Below are 23856 nucleotides of genomic sequence, written 5' to 3'. Positions count from 1 at the left end.
ACTAACCCAGGCTTGATTAAACAACTTCTATTACTGTGTGGAGACATACACCTCAATCCAGGGCCTATTGGGTTGAACGTTCTATATTCCAACGTAAATAGCCTAACTGCAGAAAAGGGTCAGCGATTCAATGACATGAGTCTTACACTCAAATCAGATGATATTGATGTGGCCTGTTTGTCTGAGACCGGTTGTAATCTAGATTTGGCAAGTGTTAAAATAAATGGCTATCATTGTATGGATCAATCACTATACAAGCCCAAGGGACGCGGTCTGCTTGTCTTTGTCAAAGAGTCTCTGTGTTTCAAGAGAAGAAAAGATCTCGAAAACCAGTTGGATGACTGTATGTGGTGTGAGATCAAATCCAGCTTTAATACCATATTAGTAGGGTTATTTTACAGATCTCCTTCGCAATCTGCTGCATTGAGGAATGAGTACTTTACCAATGTAGACGACAATATTGGGAACGCCTTGACCGGAGCCTCAGGCACGGTAATAGTTGGTGGGGACTTCAATGCCCGCAGTAAGTTTTGGTGGAGTGATGACATTAATACTGTTGAGGGAAACTTACTTTACGACATCTCTGTCAAACATTCACTTTTCCAGTTCATTGATAAGCCGACTAGGATCACAGAGGCAAGTAAATCATGCTTGGATCTTATATTTTGTAATACAGCCGGCCAAGTCTCGAGTTCTGATGTTGGTATCCCATTTTCATTGTCTGATCATTGTACAACCTCAATCTGTTTCGACTTCGAACGGTCCTTTCCATCTGATCCTTCCATCTTGAGAGCTGGGAAGTTTTCCCAGCTTGATCATGAAAGGTTAAATTCATCGGTTCGCAATTTCGACTGGGATTCAGTCTTTAGATCTGGCAATCCCGATGCCATTTGTAATCTTTTCGTGAGTACTCTGTACTCAATGTTCGAGGCCCATATTCCTCATTCTGATAGAGTCAGCAGACGTAACGATATGCCATGGTTCAACTTAGTGATTAGGAGAGCAATACAGAGGCGTACAAAACTTTTCAAGAAAATGACCAAGGTTAACAGTGCCGGTAATGTTTACCGCTTCAGGGAAGCAGTGAGGAACGTAAGGGAGCTTGTTACCGGAGCAAAGCGTACACATCACGATAAACTCTGTAATTCGCTCAGTGAGCACTCAACAGGTTCGAGGAACTACTGGGCCATCCTGAAACAGCTACTGGACAAAAAGGTCAGTGGTGGAATAGCGACCTTGGTGAGTTCCGGTGTTGTCCTTGACTCGGATGGGATGAAATGTGAGGCTTTCCTCAACCACTTCTCAGCTAAATTTCATCACAACTACGTCACATCTACGGTTCCTGATTTTGGCAGAAGAACCGAGCGTTCGTTATCAGATCTACATGTCTCTAAGGAAGAAATCAGGAAGCTTTTGCTAAAGTTAGACTCATCAAAGGCCGGGGGCATTGATGGTATTACTAACAAAATGATAAAGCTGGTTGCTGGTTCCCTGGACGAACCGTTAAGTCGGTTATTTAACTTATTGTTGCTGTCAGGTCACTTCCCTTCAGCCTGGAAGGTGGGTATTGTTGTTCCCATATTCAAAAACAAGGGATCAAAATGTTCAACCGATAACTACAGGCCGGTAACCTTACTGAATTCGTTGTCAAAGGTATTTGAACGCACAGTGTATGAGGCTATCTTGAGGTACCTTCAGGAGGATAACTTGTTGTTTGAACGTCAATCCGGATTCCTGCCAGGTCACGATACTCAGAAACAACTTGTCGCCATTGTTCACAATATCTTGTCAAACAATGATGCCAAACGGGTAACAAGGGGCGTCTTTCTCGATATCTCAGGGGCATTTGATGCCGTACCACATTATCTCTTGCTAAAGAAGCTCAAAGGCTATGGCATTATTGGAAATATTTTTAATCTCCTTCAGTCCTATTTGAATGGTAGAGGTGTCAGAGTCAGGGTTAATAACACATTATCCAACCTGACCCAACCAGGCTACGTAAACTCAGGAGTACCCCAGGGATCAATACTGGGGCCTCTCATGTTTCTCATTTACATTAATGATTTAAGTGAATATGTTAGGAACTGTACCTTGTATATCTATGCCGATGACTGCTCACTATTTCTGCCAGTAAGCTACGCAGAGGACATCAATCTGTCAACAAAATTAATTCAGGAAGACCTTCACAGTCTTCTTGCATGGTCGAAAAGATGGAAGCCAGACTTCAAAGCTGAGAAAAGCAAGGAGGTTATTTACCACTCACCTCGTCGTAAGGTCGGCAACTTTTGTTATCTCGAACTAAATGGGAGTGTTATCCCCCGTGGCCAGTCTCACAAACATCTTGGTATCATACTGGATGAAACACTGTCGTTTGAGCATCACATTTTGTATGTTGTGGGTAAATGTAACAACTTATTGAACCCATTAAAAACTTTGCAGGGTTCACTACAGTCCAAACACCTCGAGAAGCTTTATTTCTCATTCATATTACCTCACTTGGAGTATGGTTCTGTCATTTTCGACTCGGCAAACATCACTTTACTATCTAGACTCGATAAGGTTCATTATCGGGCTGCCCTGATTGTGAGTGGTTGCATATGGGGCACTAATACCACCAAGGTTCTTGACTGTCTGGGCTGGGTGACCCTTGGAAGGCGGAGAACGGAGAAAAAGTTAATCCTGATGTACGATGTTGAACATAACAATATACCCACTTACGTTCACAATGAATTTGTTCAGTATCTGTAAGTGTCTGAGTGAGCGCTGGTTAGCTGCTGCTCCTTGGTCTCTTGATAATTTGTGTTTTTTCATCTGGATTGACAGTTTTTAAAGATCTGTTTCTTGGACTAACTGTTTTGTGAATAGACAGTGATTCTAGAGATGTCATTCTTGTTGAGAGGAATAACTCTGGCTTTGTGTTACTGTGTTTGTAAATTCTTGGCCCAAGCAGGGCGGGGACAGTGGCCATATTGCAGTGTGTCTAGCATTATGCATGAACATATACATACAAGTACATACTCAGCCAAACAGCTTCTAGACATGAGGAAATTGAGTACTCGTACTGTGCAATGTGAACAAGCGTCAGTTTCATTATTAAAGGACCTTTCCTTGTTCAGGAGAAACTCAACAAGGCGGAACTGTCGTGGGGGCACTCGGATTGTAAGGAAGATTCCTGTGGTGTGTGGTGGCAGTGCACGTCTGTCTATCAGAAATCGACACCCCGATCTGTTTCTACCGTCTTGGTTAAATTCCACGCTTGACCCCACTGCTCGGGACAGGAACTTAACGTCAGTGACCTTAGATGCAGGCCATGTTCCTAAATCAGATAGCAAGAACTCCATCGCAAAGTGCTTGATGGTAAATGCGCAGTCCGCTCGAAATAAGACCACTGAGATACTTGAACTTATTAACGAGAATCAGCTCGATATTCTCTTTATTACCGAGACATGGATTGTGGCAAACCAAACAGACGACCCCATCCTTGCTGCTTTAACACCACCAGGTTACATCTTTCTCAACTTCCCGCGATCAACAGCTGGCGGGGGCTTGGGAATTATCCACCGTCAGAACATAAGCGTAAAATCTGCGAAAGTTGGGCAGTATCAGACCCTGGAATTGATAGAGCTGTCAATTTCCAATAAAACCAAGGTTTTGTTGGTCTATCGCCCTCCTCCGATCAAAAAGAACAAGCTCAATTTTGGTGGGTTCATGCGGGAAATGGCTGAGTTACTTGACTCGTATGCAACTGAGACCGCCCCTCTAACCATAATGGGGGACATCAACGTTAAAGTGAATCGAAAGGATGATCCAGAAGCCATCAAGTATCTCCACCTGTTGGCTACGCATGGGCTCATCCAAATCATCGACAAACCGACCCACCGATCAGGCAACACCCTAGACCATATCATCATCCGGCCGTCAGCTGTTCTTGTACCAACCTTCACAGTGGAACCGCTAAAAGCCATATCCGACCACTTTCCAATTTTCTTTGAACTCTGCGGTGTCTATAAGGACTGTCCCAGTAACCAGGTAGAAAAGAAAGTACGGAAGCTCAGAAAAATCGACACAGTGACTTTTGCCATGGACATTTGTGAACGGTTGAATAGCCTAAACGGTGAAGAAAATTCTGTGTTGGCCTACAATGATGCCATGTCTTCTTTGCTTGACAAGCATGCTCCGGTGACCACTGTACGTATCAAGGGTACCTCTCGTAAGTCATGGTACAATGATGATATACATGCTGCTCGTAAGACACGGCGTCACCTTGAGCGCCAGTACAAAAAGTCAGGTCTGGAGGTACATCGCCAAATGTTTGCTGAGCAGAGCAAGATAGTGGTGTCATTGATAAATAGGGCAAAGACTGGCTATCTGCATGAGAGACTTGCAGCATGTAACACTCGTGACATGTTTAAAGAGGTAAATGGGCTCCTTTCCGCTGATCAAGGGGGGAAACTTCCCGACTCTGATGACAAACAGGAGTTGGCAAATAAGTTTGCTCATTTCTTTCATGAGAAGATCGAGACCATTCGTGCTGGCTTTGTTAATGAATGTACTAGCCCGACTGTCCCACCTTTGGAAGATCGTTGTCTGACCAGTTTCAGGCCTGTGTCCTCTGATCAACTGCGAAAGGTGATCAAAGAGAGTCCTCCCAAATCATGCGGTTTGGACCCTTTGCCTACTTGGCTACTCAGGGATGATGTTGTGCTGGATGCAATTTTGCCACTGTTGGTTCGTTGTGTAAATGAATCGATTGGGACCGGTCAGGTACAGGACTGCTTAAAGGATAGCTCCTGGAATAAATCGTTGGCAGCCTTTTTGAACGAAACCAATGGAAATATATTAAATGAGTATTCCTCTTTACCACAAACCTTTTGAAAGTGGAAGAAATATAATAGTTCAGGGAGAAAAATTGATATTAATAGTCCCTATTTTACTGACATGGACAGCGCCATTTTGAGTCAAATTTCCCTCGGTGATGACGCGGTGTGTGCAATGGCAGTGATTGGCTGAAATTCCGAAGCACCGATCGTGCATATTGTGGGCTTGTCACCGCTTTTCGCGCGTGCGCAGTGTGTGAATCCATGTCAATATCCGTTTCTTCGCGATCTCTCTCGCATGTCTCAAGATTTCACGCAATTAAATCATTCTAATTTCGTTTTATTTGGACATTCGCGTAATATATGGATTGCTTGAATGCAAAATGCCTCGGTGCATAGTCCAGTTTGGCCATCAACATCGGGTCCAGCTGCATCTTCAATAGCTTGAGCCATAGTGTCATTGCCGTCAATGACTCAAGCTCCCCCTCTTCATATTCCGGCTCAAACTGGTAGCCCTGTACACCAACATTTCCCCCTACATCCAAATCTTCATAACTCCCGCTGCTCATCGAAGTGTCACTGCTGTCAACGTAGCTTTCATCATCTGAAGCCCCCTTGATAACAATACAATAACACGATCTCAAAATATCAATCGGCTGACTGCTATTGTGACAATACTGACAATGTGAATTGCACACGTGACGTCACGATTCTCCGGTTTTGGAGGAGAGATCGCGAAAAAAGTGAGAAAATGGCGCCCTCCATGAACTCTGTGTTTAGTGGATTTAAAACACCTTTATTGGTACAAACGCAAATTTTTGAGCGATATACAGTCCTATATTGGAATAATAATGATATACGAAATATGCAGGTGCGTTAGTTTTCCCGATTATCGCTATAGCGATTTATTCCAGGAGCTATCCTTTAAAGAATGCCTTTGTGACACCACTGCTAAAGAAGTCAGGTTTGGATTGCAATATCCTCAAAAACTATCGCCCTGTGTCCAATCTTCCTTTTCTATCAAAAGTCATTGAAAAGGTGGTGGCGAAGCAGCTCGTGTTGCATATGAAGGTGCATGGCCTGTATGATCCGTTACAATCTGCTTATAGAGTTGGACACAGCACGGAGACGGCATTACTGCGTATCAAGGCAGACATCGATGTGGCTCTTGACAGGGGGCAGGGTGTGATTTTGATCCTCCTTGATATGTCTGCTGCTTTTGATACTATCAGCCATAAGCTTCTGATCTCACAACTTGAGGACAAGCTTGGTATCAGGGGGACAGCCTTGGAGTGGTTTAAATCCTACCTCAGCTCGAGAACTCAGTCGGTGCTCGTTCAAGGGCAAAAGTCTGACAAAATGCCTCTCCTCTCTGGGGTGCCACAGGGCTCCGTGCTTGGCCCTATACTCTTCTCTATATACATCAAACCCCTTGCGGCAATCATTGAAAATCATGACATGTGTCGTCATGGCTTCGCGGACGACATACAATTATATGATACGTTCGATGTCACACCAGAAGGGCTCCGCCTTGCCATTAAAAAGGCTGAATCATGTGTAGCAGATGTTCGGGAGTGGCTTGGCCCCAATCACTTGAAGGGCAATGATGATAAAACTGAATTCCTCATCATTGCGTCGAAGAGAAAGCTGTCAAGACTTGAGCCACTTCCTTCAATCCAGATCGGATCATCCTCTGTTACTCCCTCATCTCAGGTTCGAAATCTTGATGCTGTTTTTGATGCAAACATGTCTATGTCACAACAGGTGTCCCAAGTGGTGAGGGGGGTTTACTATCAGATCCATAGAATAGCAAAAATCAGACGATACCTGGACAATACCACCTGTGCCAGAGTAATAAATGCGCTAATAACATCTCGCCTGGATTTCCAAAACGGTCTTTTGCTCGGATTACCGGGCTGTGAAATCCAGCGCCTTCAAAAAGCACAAAATGCTAGTGCTCGCCTCTTAACCAGGTCCAAAAAGAGAGAGCACATAACCCCTATTTTAAAATCTCTTCATTGGTTGCCGGTGACATCACGTATCGACTACAAAGTTCTTCTCACAACCCACAAGGTCATCCATCATGAGGAGAGCCCACAGTATATGAAGGAACTTCTCAGTCTCCGTGCGCCCGGCCGCAGACTTCGGTCCTCGGATGACCCTTGGCTCCTTGCCATCCCACGTTCAAATGGGGTCTTCGGGGATCGATCTCTGTGTGTCCGGGCCGCGGGGCTGTGGAACGCCCTTCCAAGCTGGTTACGTGATGTCACTGTGCTAAACACTTTTAAGAGTAAACTCAAAACTCATCTTTTTATCCTAACATATTCAGAGTAGGCCATACATGTTTTAAATATTGATATTTTCCGGATGTTTTTAAACTGTTTTTTATCCTCATGAAATCACCACTTTTAATGTACTCATTTAATATTATGTACAGTGCTTAGAAAATGTATGCACCATTATTTTAGCACTTTAAATCAAATAAATTATTATTATTATTATTATTATTATCGAAACCCCGTCTTTGACGGGCGTCTTAGAAATCGCAGAACCTACAATCTTCCTAGAAACATGTCGCAGAATCTCACAAAATCCACAATACCCAGCTCAATTAGGCACTGGTCTTCCCTTCCAATAGATGTCCAAACTCGTTACTCTCGAAACTCTTTCAAATATCACTTAAGACTATTCCTAGGCAGGAATCAAATGTCCATGGCTACGCCCAAACTAAACCTACCCCGTCAAGCTGAAATCGTTTTGAATAGGACCAGATGTGACCTTATATTCAAAAACCACCTGTTTTCTCATAACTTTGTAAATGTTAACGACCCTTACTGTAAATGCGGACACAAGGCGCAAACCACACGCCACCTCTTCTTCAATTGCCCTCTTGCCGACATGCTTAGGGTTGATCTTCTTGATGACCTGAATACGCTGCCATCATTCACCTTTATATTCTACAACCTTTGTCAAGAAGACAGGCTGCAGGTGTTATTGAATGGCCATTACAGATTGTCTATTGTAGACAATATCTTTATCGTTACTAGAGTCAGCACCTTTATTGTTGAACTCGCCATTCTTTAACTTATGAAGCCTGTTTTCAATTATCATATCCTTGTTTGTTTAATTCTTCTCTGCCATCTTTCACTTTTCTCTATGTAATAATAACCAGGGCTAATAATGCTTGATAGCCTACCCCTGGGATTCATCTGTATGTTACAATATTATTGAAAGTAATAAAAATTATTTCAAACAATGACCTTGAACTATGACCCCCACTGTCAGAACAGCCGTTTTCAACATGCACAGAAGTCGCATCATCGGGTGTGAAAAGCGGTAAATCTACCTGAACGGAGTGAGACATGATACACAACAAGTTATAAATACAATATAACCAGAAAATCTAGCGTAAAAGATTAAAAAGAGCATGAAAAACACGGGAAATATTGAGAGCTTTCTTATCTGCGATCCGGGTTTGAACGTGCCGAATATAAAGAGGAAGTACGTTGCACGCATGCGCAGGAGGTGATAATGGTGGGGTAAAAAAAATGGTATCGGCGTTGGATTCGGGTAGTCGGGATAATACTCAAAAGTAATTCTAACAGGTAAGGGAGCTACGCAGTGGAATAGTGAGTCATAAAAGTATATCAGGGTAAACCTACTCTTAAATACTTTTAGTTTGATATCAAACACGGATGACACCTTTCGCTGTAACCGTCTCCAAGAAAGGTCAGTTGGTAATGAAAATGGGTTAGCACAAACCTACTGTTCATTATCTTTAGTTCGATACTAAACACGACTACTTTAGCTATAACAGTCTTAAAGTAGGGCAGAAGGTCATAAAAGTAGGTCAGTGCAAATCTTTCCTTCATCACCTTGAGTTTAGATTAGTTCTTATGACACTGCCCTATTCTCTCCCATAAGGCTACAATGCAGTCTCTAGATTGTGACATGAGGCATGATGCCGTCTCTAACATCACCCTCTCTACTCTTATATCATTCAGGCTCAATGCCATCTCTTACTTGATTGTGACATGAGGCACGATGCCGTCTCTTACATCACCCTCTTCTCCTATATCAATCAGGCTACAACGAAGTCTTGACATCAGGCATGATAACGTCTCATACATCACGCTCTTTTCTTATATCGATCAGACTACAATGTGGTCACTTACTTGATTTTGACATCACCCTCTTGTCTCATATCATTCAGGCGACAATGCGGTCTCTTACTTGATTGTGACATGAGGTATGATGACGTCTCTTACATCACCATACCCCTTGCCTGACCTCTTCTGAAAAGGTGCTTGACTTTCAGTTGCAAGTTGCAAGTTGCGGGACATTTTCATGTGGAAACAATTTGGATTCCTGGTATCAAATGATCAGACGCAGTGCTCTTTATCTTTACACTGGCAGATAAACTAAACATAAAGGACTCCAATTGCGCCGTGGATAATTTATTTTCTGAGTTATTACCCTCTCTCTCGACCCAGGGTCGAGCGCGACAGTAAAGGGGTAGGAATTCTAACTCGACCTAAGGTCGAGCAGTATAAGGGTTAAAGGTTGCATGTTCAAGAGTTTAGGTTTAATAATAATAATAATATAATAATAATAATTCTAATAGGCAAGCAATAATAGGCAAGCTTATTTGATATTATAATAAATAAAAAGTCAGAGATGCCTATTCAATTTCAAGGCTTCTTTATTCAATCAACTTGTATAATACAGTAAAACAAGACCAAAACATGAAGGACAAATCAGCTAAGATACAGCGTCTTCTTTCCCGATCCTGTCAATTTCATGGCTGACTGGTTGATTGGTTTCGTGTCACCAGTTCCACAGTATGCACAGCAACACCACTTTGCCAGTGGAGACCACCAGACCACCAGACTCGTAGATTATAAACTGCATCATCCTGTAAACATGAGAAAAAATAACACTTTGTAAAAAAACACCATCAAAATAAGATATTTATTATTAACATTCCTGATTATGTTACAAAAACAATGAGTAGTCTGTGCTGATACGTGAAAACCGTGAGAGGATATACAACCCTGTATGGCTTGCTGTTCATGTTGGTGGTAAGGTAAAACATAAATGTACAAAAACAGTTTTGTGAAAAACTAGTGAATTGGTGGTGGGGGGGGGGGGGATAAAATAAAGTTAAATTTGAAAAAGTTCACCCTTATTTACTAACGTTCACCTTGGTAGAGTTTGGATACATGGCTTGCAATGCATACTTTACTTCCCTGCACATATGTTGCAGTTTATTGCATTTCTTCATGTACCGGTATCGGGTATGTAACTGTAATGTATGGTGAATAATGTTGGCCCAGTTCATGCAGCTCCTCACGGTTTCCGTATCAATGGCAGTTTTATTGTTCGTTAAAAATACCTCGCAATTCCAGCAGACTACTTCGTCGCTATTATTTGTGTACTCTGACCAGTGTCACTATCAAAGGTATTCGATATCATTGTTATTTTGACAAGAAACATGAGAAAACATCAACTTCTTGTGAAGCGGTCCTCCATGTTTGTTCATCTAGCGTTTGGGTTTGTTTTGATTACGTCGATGATGTTTATAAATACAAAGAGGCTATTCTTATAACAACGTTTTGTCTGGATTTCAAAGTCATTCTCCTGTAGTTGTTATATTCATGTGTAATAGATAATTGTGAAGTTTTACGATTATTTCATTCTGATGATTGGGAAGAATTTTTTGCAACACCGTTTTGTGTATAAAATGTACTATGGCGTTCATGTGTGTTTTGATCTTCGACTTCATCTCAATGACTGAGCAAATTTAACGAGACAGAAAGCCAAAAACGGTAACACTTCCTATGTAAACAAGCTAAAACAAGGGAGTCATTCCATACTATGACTTTTCAAATAACAGTTGTCATGGCCAATTGTACCTAGCAAATGAAGAGAAAATACAGAGAAAACTCACCCTGGTTTTCTGTCAAAACGTCTGATATACGTACATGAACTGAGCGCATGAATCTGGGTTTCGCTACGTGTCTTTTATCGGCAATATTATTAAGAATTAGACAAAATAACCCCACAAAACGACATGTTGAAATTGAGAATCAAAATATAGGAAAATACCACTTTCTAACTGCTTGTTTTGAAAAATTTAGATGCGAACTATGTTTTGAAGTGAACGTACACACTCTTTATACATTCGCAAAATGGCCATCACTTTATCAGCCTCGGCTGCAATGCCTTAGGGCAATGCCTTATGTGTAGCGCATTCAGTACATTACAGAGACAGGTAGAATTGAGGCCGTTTTGCCATTTTTGACCAGACGACAATTTCCAGCTTAAAATCTGCCAATTACTACCAATTACGGGGCGTTTAGTCTTTCTGCTGTGAATAGCTATAATCCTATCGAAATAAGAGTTCAAAATATTGGTATCCTGGCACATTTCCTGGCCCAGCTACAGCAAATTTGAATGAAAATGCAACTATTTTGCTGGAACTACTTTCGGCCAGCTCCTGTACAAACCATAAGCTCCGCTGGAAGCCAGCGTAGCTAATAAAACCAAATTGCAAAACAAATATCAGTGTAAATTGTTTAGGTACCTACTAATGCTATTTATTCTCCCATTTCATGTAAATTTCAGTTGCTTTATTCACTTTTAACTGAGAGAAACAACCCATCTGACCAGTTGATGGCTTCATGTGACCATTTGATCCACCATATTCATATGCAATATTCCTAAACATCCCCCCCCATGCGCAACTTTATACTAGCCTCTTTGTACACAACAAGATAAGGGATCTACACCTATTGTGGCTTTGGGGCGTTAAACATACATGTATAGCCTATAGACTAATCTATTTTTGGAGGGATTGAGAACCTACCTGTATTCTTAGTACAGCAGGTATCCCCAGATCCCTGATGGGGTGAAAACGTTCTGGTTGAGGTGATATTCCGAGGGACCCCATAGGGGCATTGTTTATGGGTGCTGTCCCTTGATTATGAAGGGATTTTCAAATGAAGGTGACCATATATGGTCTGTCCAAAAGTGCTCTACCACAGCTTTCAATACTTGATGTATCTGAAGAGTCACCCATGGCATGGCCCATCAAGGAGCTGCTCACAGTGCTGAACCTCTAACTTGCCGGTCGACTTAAGTGCTTTGCCTGAGACCTTGCCTGGAGGAGCACACATTTTAAAGTTATAGTAGTGATATTTTAATTGGGTCGAGCAATTGGGCAGCGACATGACATGTGAAGGCCTATCTGAGTTCTCCTTCTTCTCCTCCATATAAATAGCAGCCTACTGTTGACTATTGAGGAACGAGGCATGTTGACATTGCCTTATCATCTCTATCGGACCAATTGACATACTTTTATATGCAAGCAATAGCACAGGGTCAGTCTGTGGACAATTGTTGGTTTAATTTGTCTCTTCGATATTGCCCCTTTGATATTGCATTTGATTTTCATTGCAATTCAATCTTTTGGCCCATGCAATTCAAGGTAGGCCTATAACCAATTTCAACCTGCCTGCGCCACGGGTATAATGCTAGTCTTGATAATTCGTACTGCTCCAAAAGGCGTTTAAGAGCCGTACAAAAACTTTTTACTCCAAGGGGCTGTAAATGTGATGTAGCAGGTGTAGCACTTATGAATGCAATGAAATAATGGTAGTCGAGTCAAGAATATCTCCAATACAAAGTTCACTTTATTCAGAAACCAATCCAGATTTGTACTTTCTATGCCGACTGGGATTAACATGAATAGTCACAGATGTAAGCATTACCTCACTCAAAGAGCAGTATCCCGTCTCTGATACTGGCATCTCAGTATCACAACTGTCTATCAGCTATGGGATTAGCATGCATTGTCACAGAGCTGAGCTTCACCTCATTCAAAGGGCGGTATCCCTTCTCCGATACAGGCTGAGCCTCTAATGCATCCAATGTATCAAAACCATCAATCACCCTGAAATAGAAGTATTTATGTCATTCTAAAAACAAGTCAACCAACCAAATCCTACCTAGATAGTTTGAATAAAGGCAATGCAGTGATAATGTCAGCATAGCATAACAATGTTCTTTAGCTTAACTAGTAAATAGGACATGGTCATACCTGTTCGTATGCCTGGATGTACCTTAAAAAATACTTATACCAAACATTTGCCAAGTATTGATATAAACGAGAGGCCTGGAGGCCTGGATAGTTACGCCGATAGGAACACATAAATAGGACTTAGAGGATACTCTTGTGATAATCTTACAATTGAAATTGAATACTAGAGGCCTGGCGGCCTGAATAGCTACGCTGGCGGAATTTAATAGCAAGGAATGAGATGAATGACAAGAAAAGGTAGCAAGTAGTATATGCGAGTACCAGAATGTAGCTTTATGGTAGATAGGGAGATGTGGACAGACTAGATGGAATCAAGCTTAGAGAAACGGGGCCAAATTCATGAAGGGTGTTCAGCTTAAAACAGCATTTAACTACTGAATAGACAGATTTAGGTCCTTCATGTAAATCTTCACAAAATATGATTATGAATGGGCCCTATAACTAATCAGGGAGAAGTAACACACGTCTAATGAATTTGGCCCCTAGGGTGGATGACAGTTCTGAAGGTTTTATTTGAACTGCAGTGAATGAAGAAGTTGAGGGGTTCTTTTGTCACATCCGCTCTTCAATATCTTCAGTGCCTTTGCTCCAACTGTGTTTAAGAAGGCAAGCGCAAAACTGCTCTTTTAATACCTTTAGTTTGATACCATTAACGCAACTGCCTCCCTCTAAGGGTGTTCAAGTTGTTTAGTGAGTAATAAAAATATATCAGGTAAATCTACTCTTAAACACTTGTTCGATATCAAACACTGATGACAACTTTCGCTGTAACCGTCTCCAAGTAGGTCAGTTGGTAATGAAAATGGGTTAGCACAAACCTACTGTTCATTATCTTTAGTTCGATACCAAACACAACCACTTTAGCTATAACAGTCTAAAAGTAGGTCAGAAGGTCATAAAAGTAGGTTAGTCCACATCTCTCCTTCATTACCTTGAGTTTAGATTAGTTCTTGTGACACTGCCCTATTCCCTCCCATAAGGCTACAATGCAGTCTCTAGATTGTGACATGAGGCATGATGCCGTCTCTTACATCACACTCTCTACTCTCATATCAATCAGGCTACAATGCGGTCTCTTACTTGATTGTGACATGAGGCATGATAACGTCTCATACATCACGCTCTTCTCTTATATCGACCAGGCTACAATGTGGTCACTTACTTGATTGTGACATCACCCTCTTGTCTCAAATCATTCAGGCGACAATGCGGTCTCTTACTTGATTGTGACATGAGGCATGATGACGTCTCTTACATCACCATACCCCTTGTCTGACCTCTTCTGAAAAGGTGCTTGACTTTCAGTTGCAAGTTGCAGGAAATTTTCATGTAGAAACAATTTGGTTTCCTGGTATCAAATGATCAGATGCAGTGCCATCTTTAAACTGGCAGATAAACTAAACATAAAGGACTCCAATTGCGCCGTGGATAATTTATTTTCCGAGGCATTACCCTCTTTCTCGACCCAGGGTCGAGCGCGACAGTAAAGGGGTAGGTAAGGTCGAGCATGACACTAGTATAAGGGTTAAATGTTGCATGTTCAAGCGTTTAGGTTTAATAGGCAAGCTTTATTTTTTAATATTGTAATAAATAAAAATTGAGAGATGCCTATTCAATTTCAAGGCTTCTTTATTCAATCAACTTGTATAACACAGTAAAGCAAGACCAAAACGTGAAGGACAAATCAGCTAAGATACAGCGTCTTCTTTCCCAATCCTGTCAATAAATGTACATAAAACATAAATGTACAAAAAAAATCAAAACTTTTGTGAACAAGAGGCCCAAGGGCCTGGCGCTCAGCTGAGTTGTTGTTGCGTTGTTCGTATATATTACATTGCTCGTCAAACTCTACTAAACTAAGGACTCAAAGCCTGAGGATATTAGCTTCTGGATGTGTAACAGTGAATTACGGTAGACTGGCGCAATCTACTTCAAGCAAGCTCCACCCTTGCAATGTGTGCGCAAACAGATAACCTAACCTATATTGGACCATCAATTCTACACACAGCAACATGATTCATCCTCAGCTGTTACCATGATGATGATGATGATGATCCTTTTCGCAAGTTGGTCGTCTTCTGTCTTTCTTCCATATTTTAGTGCCACCGGATGTAGTCTGCCCTTGTGGAGGGAACCTTTCAGCACAGGACACAAGAATCCATGCGAATTGAATCACATGGAGAGACTAGCCCAATCACCCGCTTTTGGCTGGGTAGAAATGGGTAAATCTCACAGACTGAACCTTAAACTCTACTGCCGACGTGTGAGGCTGGTCTGACAGATGAGCAAGTAGGGTCCACCTAATGCAGAAGGCACCAGTTTCCCTAACTAAAAGGGTAACATTAACAAAATGCTCTACCCAACTCTATTATTGCCTAAAGGCCTGTGTACACTAGTAAAATATTAGCAACATTTTTACAGCATTTCCAGTTGCAACAAATGTTGCGTAGTGTGTACAGAGCAAAACGCGTCTTACATTTACAACATGTTGTAAAATTGTTGTAAAATTGTTGTAAAATTGTTGCAAATTAAATGCAATGCAATTCTTTGTTGCATGTTGTAAAAATGTTGCAAACTCTTCAGCCAATCAGAAATAGGATTTGCGTCATGTGATCTACCTGAGGTCATGTGACTTGAACAAGAAGCAGGTATAGCAACTCTCAAGTGAGTGTCTTGCTTCGTAGGGTGATGAAACCTTTTCTAGAAGTTTCATCCATTCGCAGGAAGTTTTTGTATGACGGCTTGTCAGTCAGCCGCAACTCCTTTTACAGGCAGTGGTATGCCCCATGATCCACCCTCATTTTGATCCAGGGCCTGGTCCATATTCTCTTTGGTTATTTCGCCGCCTCTTCAGTCTCTCAACAATGACAGCTAAAATTGCTGCAGAAGCACTCAAAACACATCTTCTCTCCTTGGAATCATCCATTTTCCCTCCAAAATACCTATTTCCCTTTGTTCCCACTAAAAAGTTTGCAACAATTTACCAACATGTTGTAAAAATGTTGCTAATTTGTTGCAATTTTGTTGCTAGTGTACACAGGGCCTTGAAGGGCTTGTTGCAAAATTGTTGTAAAAATGTTGGTAAAATGTTGCTAATATTTTACTAGTGTACAACCTGCTTAAGTCAAGTGAAACTCTTACAAACCTTAGCAGAATGCCACCATTGAAATGTTGATAGCAAGTAAAAACTTTAAACAGATAGACTTGATTTTTTTACCCAACTGCCACATGCGGTTTTCTTTATTTAGTCAATTTTGAGGTAAGTATTACAGAATGAAATACTTAAATACTAAAACAGACTGGCTCTTCTGATGATTGCACTGGTGAACACCGAAGTCGATGGGATGTGCAAAGTCCAGTGTTTCTGCCAGAAATAAATTCAAGGGGGGGCAAAACCATAATTTTGCAGAAAATCCTGGTCAAAACAACAAATTTTGCCTGTTTTTGGACAATTTAGGGGGGGCAACTGCCCCCCTTGCCCCCCCCCTCCGGAGGAAACCCTGAAGTCATAGCTCGATCCTCTCTCTAGTCTTGGTCATCTGTGATGTGGTCACCAAATATGTTCAAATGCAGCTGCAGTATGCCAGTAGTGTAGTGCAGATCATTCCTGCAAAACATGATGAGGACACAACATTTTAATTTTGATAGATAGCTAAACTAGCCAAGTTTTATATCAAATACAAGGCCAACAACAACTGATAAGGCGCTAGGGCCGAATGATCAAGGAAGTTCATTGAGAATACATTGTGATAAGAGTGATGAATCAACCCCGTTTGAAGCATTGTGCTATGTACAGTGTGCATGTACCGTCAGTGTGTATCAGCTATCGCATTTATTGTTTGTTGACATTTCAAATCGCCGGAGTCGATCCTCAATTACACTGTTTATGTACATTGGCAACCTTACCCGATGATATCAGAACGATGTTTATTATTGTCTTGTTTATTCACATTAGTTCTGCTATGTGACAAGAGTTATTTGTTGAGTAATCCATGACTTAAAGCCGGACTTTGACATCGTTTCTCAGACCAAGCTGCATTTCGCAGATCGTTTTTCAACGATCGTCGACGAACTATTTCAAATTAATCACATCCAATTAAACAATCCAAGCCTTCCCTAATGTCATCAACATGCAATAACACAAGCAGCCAAATATTATCGCCTATGAAATTGTGCATTTAATGAGAACTTACCTCCGAATTGACAGAACGCGATCTATTCCATGGCATGGTCTCCTTACGTCTGAACTGCGCAGACTCCGAGACGTGACGTTCGCTGCACGTGGGATAACTCGCGCGAAATTTAAAATGCTCTTCTTGGGGGGTGCTCACTAAATTGTGCCAGTAACACCACCTGGTGAGAAATTCATGAACCACGCCTATTGATAATGAAAGAGAAAGCTTTGCTCTATAAGATTAGATTTGATTCATGATCCCCAACTTAAAGAATTAGGAGAAATCAGCTGCTGGAAAAGTTTTTGGAACATTTCGCTCCGTCTCAACGCCTCAGAGGGAAAATCTATCGCCTATCCGCCATAGTTTTGAAACGTGCCTGTTTAACGGACAGACAGACAGACAGACAGACGGACATTCATTCTACCATTTACTCATATGAATAGCTCAGCTTGTCAGCTGAGCTAAAAACTAGTGAACCGGTGGGGGGGGGATGAAATGAAGTTAAATTTGAAAAAGTTCACCCTTATTTACTAACGTTCACGTTGGTAGAGTTTGGACACATGGCTTGCAATGCATACTTTACTTCCCTGCACATATGTTGCAGTGTATTGCATTTGTTCATGCACCGGTATCGGGTATGTAACTGTAATGTATGGTAAATAATGTTGGCCCAGTTCATGCAGCTCCTCACGGTTTTCCGTATCAGCATAGACTGAGAATGGCAGTTTTATTGTTCGTTAAAAATACCTCGCAATTCAAGCAGACTACTTCGTTGCTATTATTTGTGTACTCTGACCAGTGTCACTATCAAAGGTGTACGATATCATTGTTATTTTGACAAAAAACCTGAGAAAGTTCAACTTCTTGTGAAGCGATTCGCCATGTTTGTTCATCTGGCGTTCGGGTTTGTTTTGATTACGTCGATGATGTTTATAAATACAAAGAAGCTATTCTTATAACAAAGTTTTGTCTGGATTTCAAAGTCGTTCTCCTGTAGTTGTTACATCTATGTGTAATAGATAATTGTGAAGTATTACGATTATTGCATTCTGATGATTGGGAAATTTTTTTTGCAACACCGTTTTGTGTATAAAATGTACTATGGCGTTCATGTGTGTTTTGATCTTCGACTTCGACTCAATGACTGAGCAAATTTAACGAGGTAGAAAGCCAAAAATCGGTAACACTTCCTATGTAAACAAGCTACGGGAGTCATTCTATACTATGACTTTCTAATAACAGTTGTCATTGCCAATTGTACCTAGCAAATCAAGAGAAATACAGAGAAAACTCACCCTGGTTTTCTGTCAAAACGTCTACCCTACGTAGATGAACTGAGCGCATGAATCTGGGTTTCTCTACGTGTCTTTTATCGGCAATATTAATAAGAATTAGACAAAATAACCCCACAAAACGACATGATGACATTGAGAATCAAAATATAGGGAAATACTACTTTCTAACTGCTCGTTATGAAAAATTTAGATTGGAACTATGTTTTGAAGTGAACGTACACACTATATACATTCGCAAAATGGCCATCACTTTATTAGCCTCAGCTGCAATGCCTTAGGGCAATGCTTTATGTGTAGCGCGTTCAGTACATTACAGAGACAGGTAGGATCGAGGCTGTTTTGCCACTTTTGACCAGACGACAATTTCCAGCTTAAAATCTGCCAATCACTGCCAATTACAGGGTGTTTAGTCTTTCTGCTGTGAATAGCTATAATCCTATCGAAATAAGAGTTCAAAATATTGGTATCCTGGCACATTTTCTGGCCCAGCTACAGCAAATTCGGATGAAAATGCAACTATTTACCTGGAACTACTTTCGGCCAGCTCCAGTACAAACCATAAGCTCCACTGGAAGCCAGCATAGCTAATAAAATGAAACAGCCAGGGGCCATTGTGCTCACTGTATATATTTTTTGTGGTTAGGAATTCATCCTGGTTAAGAAACTTGCTACCTGTATAGTATATAGGTCAAACCAAAGTTGGTATGACATGTGATGTATCCTTGATTGGAGTACCCGCCATAAAAATATCATCGAAAACAAGTCTCTAATAAGCGAGATATTGCACTTTTTACCCCTTATGTTTTGGCCCCAAGGTGGTCAAGTTGAGAATCATATCTGACTGAAATCTGTGGCAGAGGTTACATGACGTAGGGAGACATGTGTACCAAATTTGAAGTTCATAGCTTAAGCGGTTAAGAAACGTGCCAATATTACACTCAAACGACCAATTTACGCCATTTGACCTCTGTCACCTTGCAAATTAGGTCAAATTAAAAACCCGTATGATATGTGATGTATCCTTGCTAGAAGAACCTACCATAAAAATTTATCAAAAACGAGTCGCTCATGAGAGAGATACCACACTTTTTAGGTTTCCACCTCTGATTCTTGAATTGGCCAAGTCAAGAATCATATTAGACCGAAACTCATTGTCAGAGGTCACCTGACCTAGGGAGTCGTGTGTACAAAGTTTCAAGTTCAAAGCTCTAGCGGTTAAGAAATGTGCCACTGTTTTGAACCAGGATACAGACGACAACGACGGACACTGCGGTGTTGTATAGACTACCCTACGGTGAGCCAAAAATCTCTTCCCATTAAAGAAACAAAATGCAATCATAACATCATGCATTGGTATAGGCCAGTTTTCTTCGCCAGGCACCAGAAGAGCTGTTGTAGTTAAATGTGGTCTGGACCACATTTAACTCTATTTATATCTATTCCTTTTAAGTGTAGGCTGTGACAAACAAATCCAGTTCATACATGGTCACAACCTAGGGGCAACCAGTAAATGCAGTTGGGACCTTTACAGCAATTCTTTTGAAGTATAGGTTGTGACAACCTCAGGGCAACCAGTAAATGCAGGCTTGAAATTGATATCAATTCCTATAAACTTTTGAAACCTGAGCTGCTGGGGGTATTTTTGGGTCTTTTCAAAAATAAATTTTTAATAAGAGCAATGCGAAATGTGGCATATGCCCCGCCCGTGTGTTGGAACTAAAGATGGCAACCGTGGCAGGTATGTGAATTGTATAATATTAAGATGTTGTGGCAGATGAGGTATTTATCTAAAAACTGTGACTAAGGAAAGGAAAATGAGTCGTAATGACCATGAAATGGAAATTAGGTCATTCCCATTTATGGAATCAGCAGTTGACCAGGTTTTAAACTGTTGTAAAAGATTAACTATGGAATTAAAAAACTGATAGTTTGGGAGTGAAATTTGCTTTTGAAAAGTAATGCATTTTTCATAAAATATAGCAGTAGAAACGGATTTTACTTAAAAAAAAGACCGCAGCTTTCCTTCAACCCCTTATTCAATTTTAGTCTGATTCTCAAATTGGCCACCAGGGGGCCAAAACTAAATGAAATGGAGGTAAGGCCCCCAGACCCCCCCCCTTCATAGCTTCGGCTGCAATTGGTGGGTCGTTGGCAGGTTAAGTTTGCAAGTTCACCAGCACTGGAATTGTACGTTGGATTTTAATTTTGTTGGGAGCTTTGGATTATTATTATCCGGGTTGTTAACTGTTGCTAATCACAAAAGTACAATGTAGGCCAAAATATCCTTGTATTCTGAATGAAATAAATGTTTGCCAGGCCCGCCCGCCTGGCATCACGTAATTGGTGAGGACGCAGCCCGTCATCTTTTTCCCGGTTCATGTCGGTTCATATCATCCTCGGTTCATATCATCGCGGCAGGTAATCGGTCAATGATCATCGGTCAGTAATGACCTAGGTTTGAACGTAATTTATTTCGGTTTATTTGCTGCAAAACCTAGGTCATCAAGGCTATAGATTTGAGGTACGAACCACGCAATACACGAGGCGATTATCGGTTTCTGGCCGGTTCCTTATGGGTCCGTAAGCTGCCAAAACCGATACATACTTCTGGACCTGGCTGTATCTATGTACTCTTAACAATATCCTCGATTTTCAATTAAATCTGACAAATATGGTCGCCATCTTAAAAATTGAACGAAGTCCTGGTTATCTTAAACTGTTGAACAGATATCAACCAATTTCCATGTTACAGGGTTCATACACATACCAAGATATTTTTAAAAAGTATATTTCAGGGGTATATGGGTATGTTTTTCAAGAGTTTTCAAGGGTAAATCTCACCTAAAATTACTATAATGCACTGGGGGTTGGGGATAGTTTTGAGTGTTGAGAGGTCCAGCGGGTAGTTGTCCAGTCTCATGGAAAAAAGAAACTCCGAAAGGTTACCAGGACAGGTCCAGCAGGGACAAAACCATCACCTGAGACAATTTCCATTTCCTGCGGAAATGTCATTTTATTAGTTCATACCTACCCAGGTCAGACTTTTGCATGTGTACTCTTATCGGACACACCCGAGGAAAAATTATTCAATTTATAATAGAAAAAAGATTAGCTACAGCCTCTGCCTCGTAAAAGCCGCCATTACTTAGTACTTACTACTCGAGCGCAAGAGTAAGTCCCGTTGCTGTGGGGACAGGCAGGGCGGGTAGTCTGACCTGGTTAGGTATGAATTAATAAAATGACAATTCCACAGGAAATGGATATTTTATGTCGTTCATACTCTACCCAGGTGAGACTTTTGCATCGAATACCAACAACCTAGGAAGGAGGGTAAACGGTGACTTACCTTGTTGCAAAGTGAACTGTCTCCAGAGCCGCATAGCAGAACCCACCAGGTGAGACCAAGGGAACCCAGAAAAATAGGCATGGGGGCAACCCGGGCAAATGGCCAAAAGACCCTTTGAGAAAAACAAAGGAGAGCCTAATCCACCCCTCCTAGAGTAGGGGAAAAACACACACATGGTAAACGCTCAGCACATTTGGTCAAGAGGCACACTGTGGAATTACAAGAAATGCTGCGATTCAAAATAGGGGGAACCCAAAAATGGGACCCATGGAATAACTCCAAAGAGTCCTAGGCGGCTTAACCCTAAGACATCCGGATGGGGCGAATGCGCGGGCATGACAGCCCGGACAAATGTCTATGTCCCCCCCCCCCCGCTTTTTTGAAACTCAGGGGGGCGGAAGACACCTGTAGAGAGAGAAATTCGATGAGTGGACTAGGCAGGGAAACCTCTAGACCACGTGCTGAGCTGCGACAATTGGACCGAGAGACAGCATACCGTCTGTTAACGTGGAACAATCGCGCATATAATACTGGGAGAAAGTGGAGTGGGAACTCCACATAGCCACATCTAACACCTCGTTTAGCGCCACTCCCTTATACTCGGCGCAAGAAGTAGAGATGGCACTAATCTTGTGGGCCGTTACGGCGCCCAAGCGGCGAAGCTCTGGAGAAATGAGAGTCATAGAATAGGCCAGCCAGACGGTGGCCACTAACCTCCTAGCGACCGTAGCAGCAGCTATCTCCCAAGTAAACCCCTCTCGATAAGACACAAAGAGGCGCTTGCTGCCGAGGCAAATGGCAGGCTCCTTGGTCTTATCAATATAGAACTTCAATGCCCGAACCGGGCAGAGACTTCTGTCCAGAAGATCCCTAGAGACCGTAGCAGACAAGGAGGGGATGAAAACCGGGCGCCTGGTTCTTTGCAAGAAAACCTGGGATAAATTCTAGGACCGCAACCCTCTCATTAAAAGCCAATTTATCAAAGGCTAAGGCATGGAGCTCGGACCATCTCTGCGCCGTGGCCAAAGCCACGAGAAAGACGGTCTTAAAGGTCAGATGTTTAAAATATGCCTGGTGCATAGGCTCAAACGAGAACTTCATGAGAGCCCTTAGCACCACCGAGAGATCCCATTTGGAGGTACGCTGGATGGAACGGGGACGTTCCAGAGACATATTGCGAAGCAACGACGAGACAGTCTCATCCCAGGACGGTTGCCAGGAATCGGTCAACTTTAAAGAGACAGAAACAGCAGAGCGATAGACCTTCACCCCCTGAACCGAAAACTTCCAGAATAAGAAATTCAAGAAGTCGAGGAAGTTGGGAAGAGAGGGAGCGACCGGAGAAACTCTGTGCTCCGTACACCAGTCTCGAAAGACATCCCACTTGCTGTCGTATGAAACATGGGTAGACTGTTTCTGAGGCTGAGCGATAGTCTCCAGGCGGGAAGACCGTAGAAAGAAGGGTCTTGATGATAGACCCAGCCGATCGGGTGATACAACAGATTATCTCACCCCGGCAGACAGCGTGGGTGGTCTGTCAGGAGCTCCATCAGGACCGGGAACCAAGCCTGGTTCGGCCAGCACGGGGCTATCAGACAAACTCTGACTAGAGAACTTGCCACTTTGCTTAGTACCAGAAGCAACAGAGGGACTGGCGGGAATGCATTAGCATTGAGGCCATCAAAGGAGGCTGACAGGTTGTCCACTCCAAATGCCTCCTCGTCCGGAAGAGGCGAATAATACAAGGCAAATCTCTTGTTTAGCGGGGTCGCGAACAAGTCCACGACTGGGGGTCCCACATCCCCACCAGATGGGAGACCGCCTTGCGATGAAGGGTCCATGCCGTCTGGACCAGGCGGTCTGCCCTGGAAAGGGCGTCGGCAAGGATGTCCTCTTGCCTGGGATGTGATGGGGGAGGAGCTGAATGTCCAAGTGGAGACAAAGCTGCAGGAGCTCCCAAGTGAGGTGACACAAAGTGTCGGACCTCGTCCTCCCTTCTCTCTGAATCTAAGCAATCACTGTCGAATTGTCGGAGAAGAGAGAAACCCTGTGACCACCTAACCGAGACGTGAACGCCCCCACCGCCAGGATGACAGCCTGCCTCTCGAGAATATTGATCGAG

At 42.2% G+C, this 23856-nt stretch overlaps 1 protein-coding gene across 1 annotated transcript in view; it reads right to left on the bottom strand.

The window, feature by feature from the left end:
• Positions 1–12491: 12491 nt before the first annotated feature.
• LOC135498924 (peptidyl-prolyl cis-trans isomerase-like 3) overlaps positions 12492–23856 on the bottom strand; it is a 103339-nt gene continuing 91974 nt past the window's right edge. The window contains exon 5 of the mRNA XM_064789441.1: positions 12492–12771. Coding sequence (XP_064645511.1) covers positions 12636–12771 — 136 coding nt within the window. The 3' untranslated portion in view covers positions 12492–12635. The remainder of the gene's footprint in view (positions 12772–23856) is intronic.

Source organism: Lineus longissimus, chromosome 14 (assembly GCF_910592395.1).
Source record: "Lineus longissimus chromosome 14, tnLinLong1.2, whole genome shotgun sequence".
In the NCBI taxonomy this organism is placed as follows: Eukaryota; Metazoa; Nemertea; class Pilidiophora; order Heteronemertea; family Lineidae; genus Lineus; species Lineus longissimus.
The sequence above is the reverse complement of the archived record's forward strand: the minus strand, read 5'-3'. Positions and strand labels throughout refer to the sequence as shown.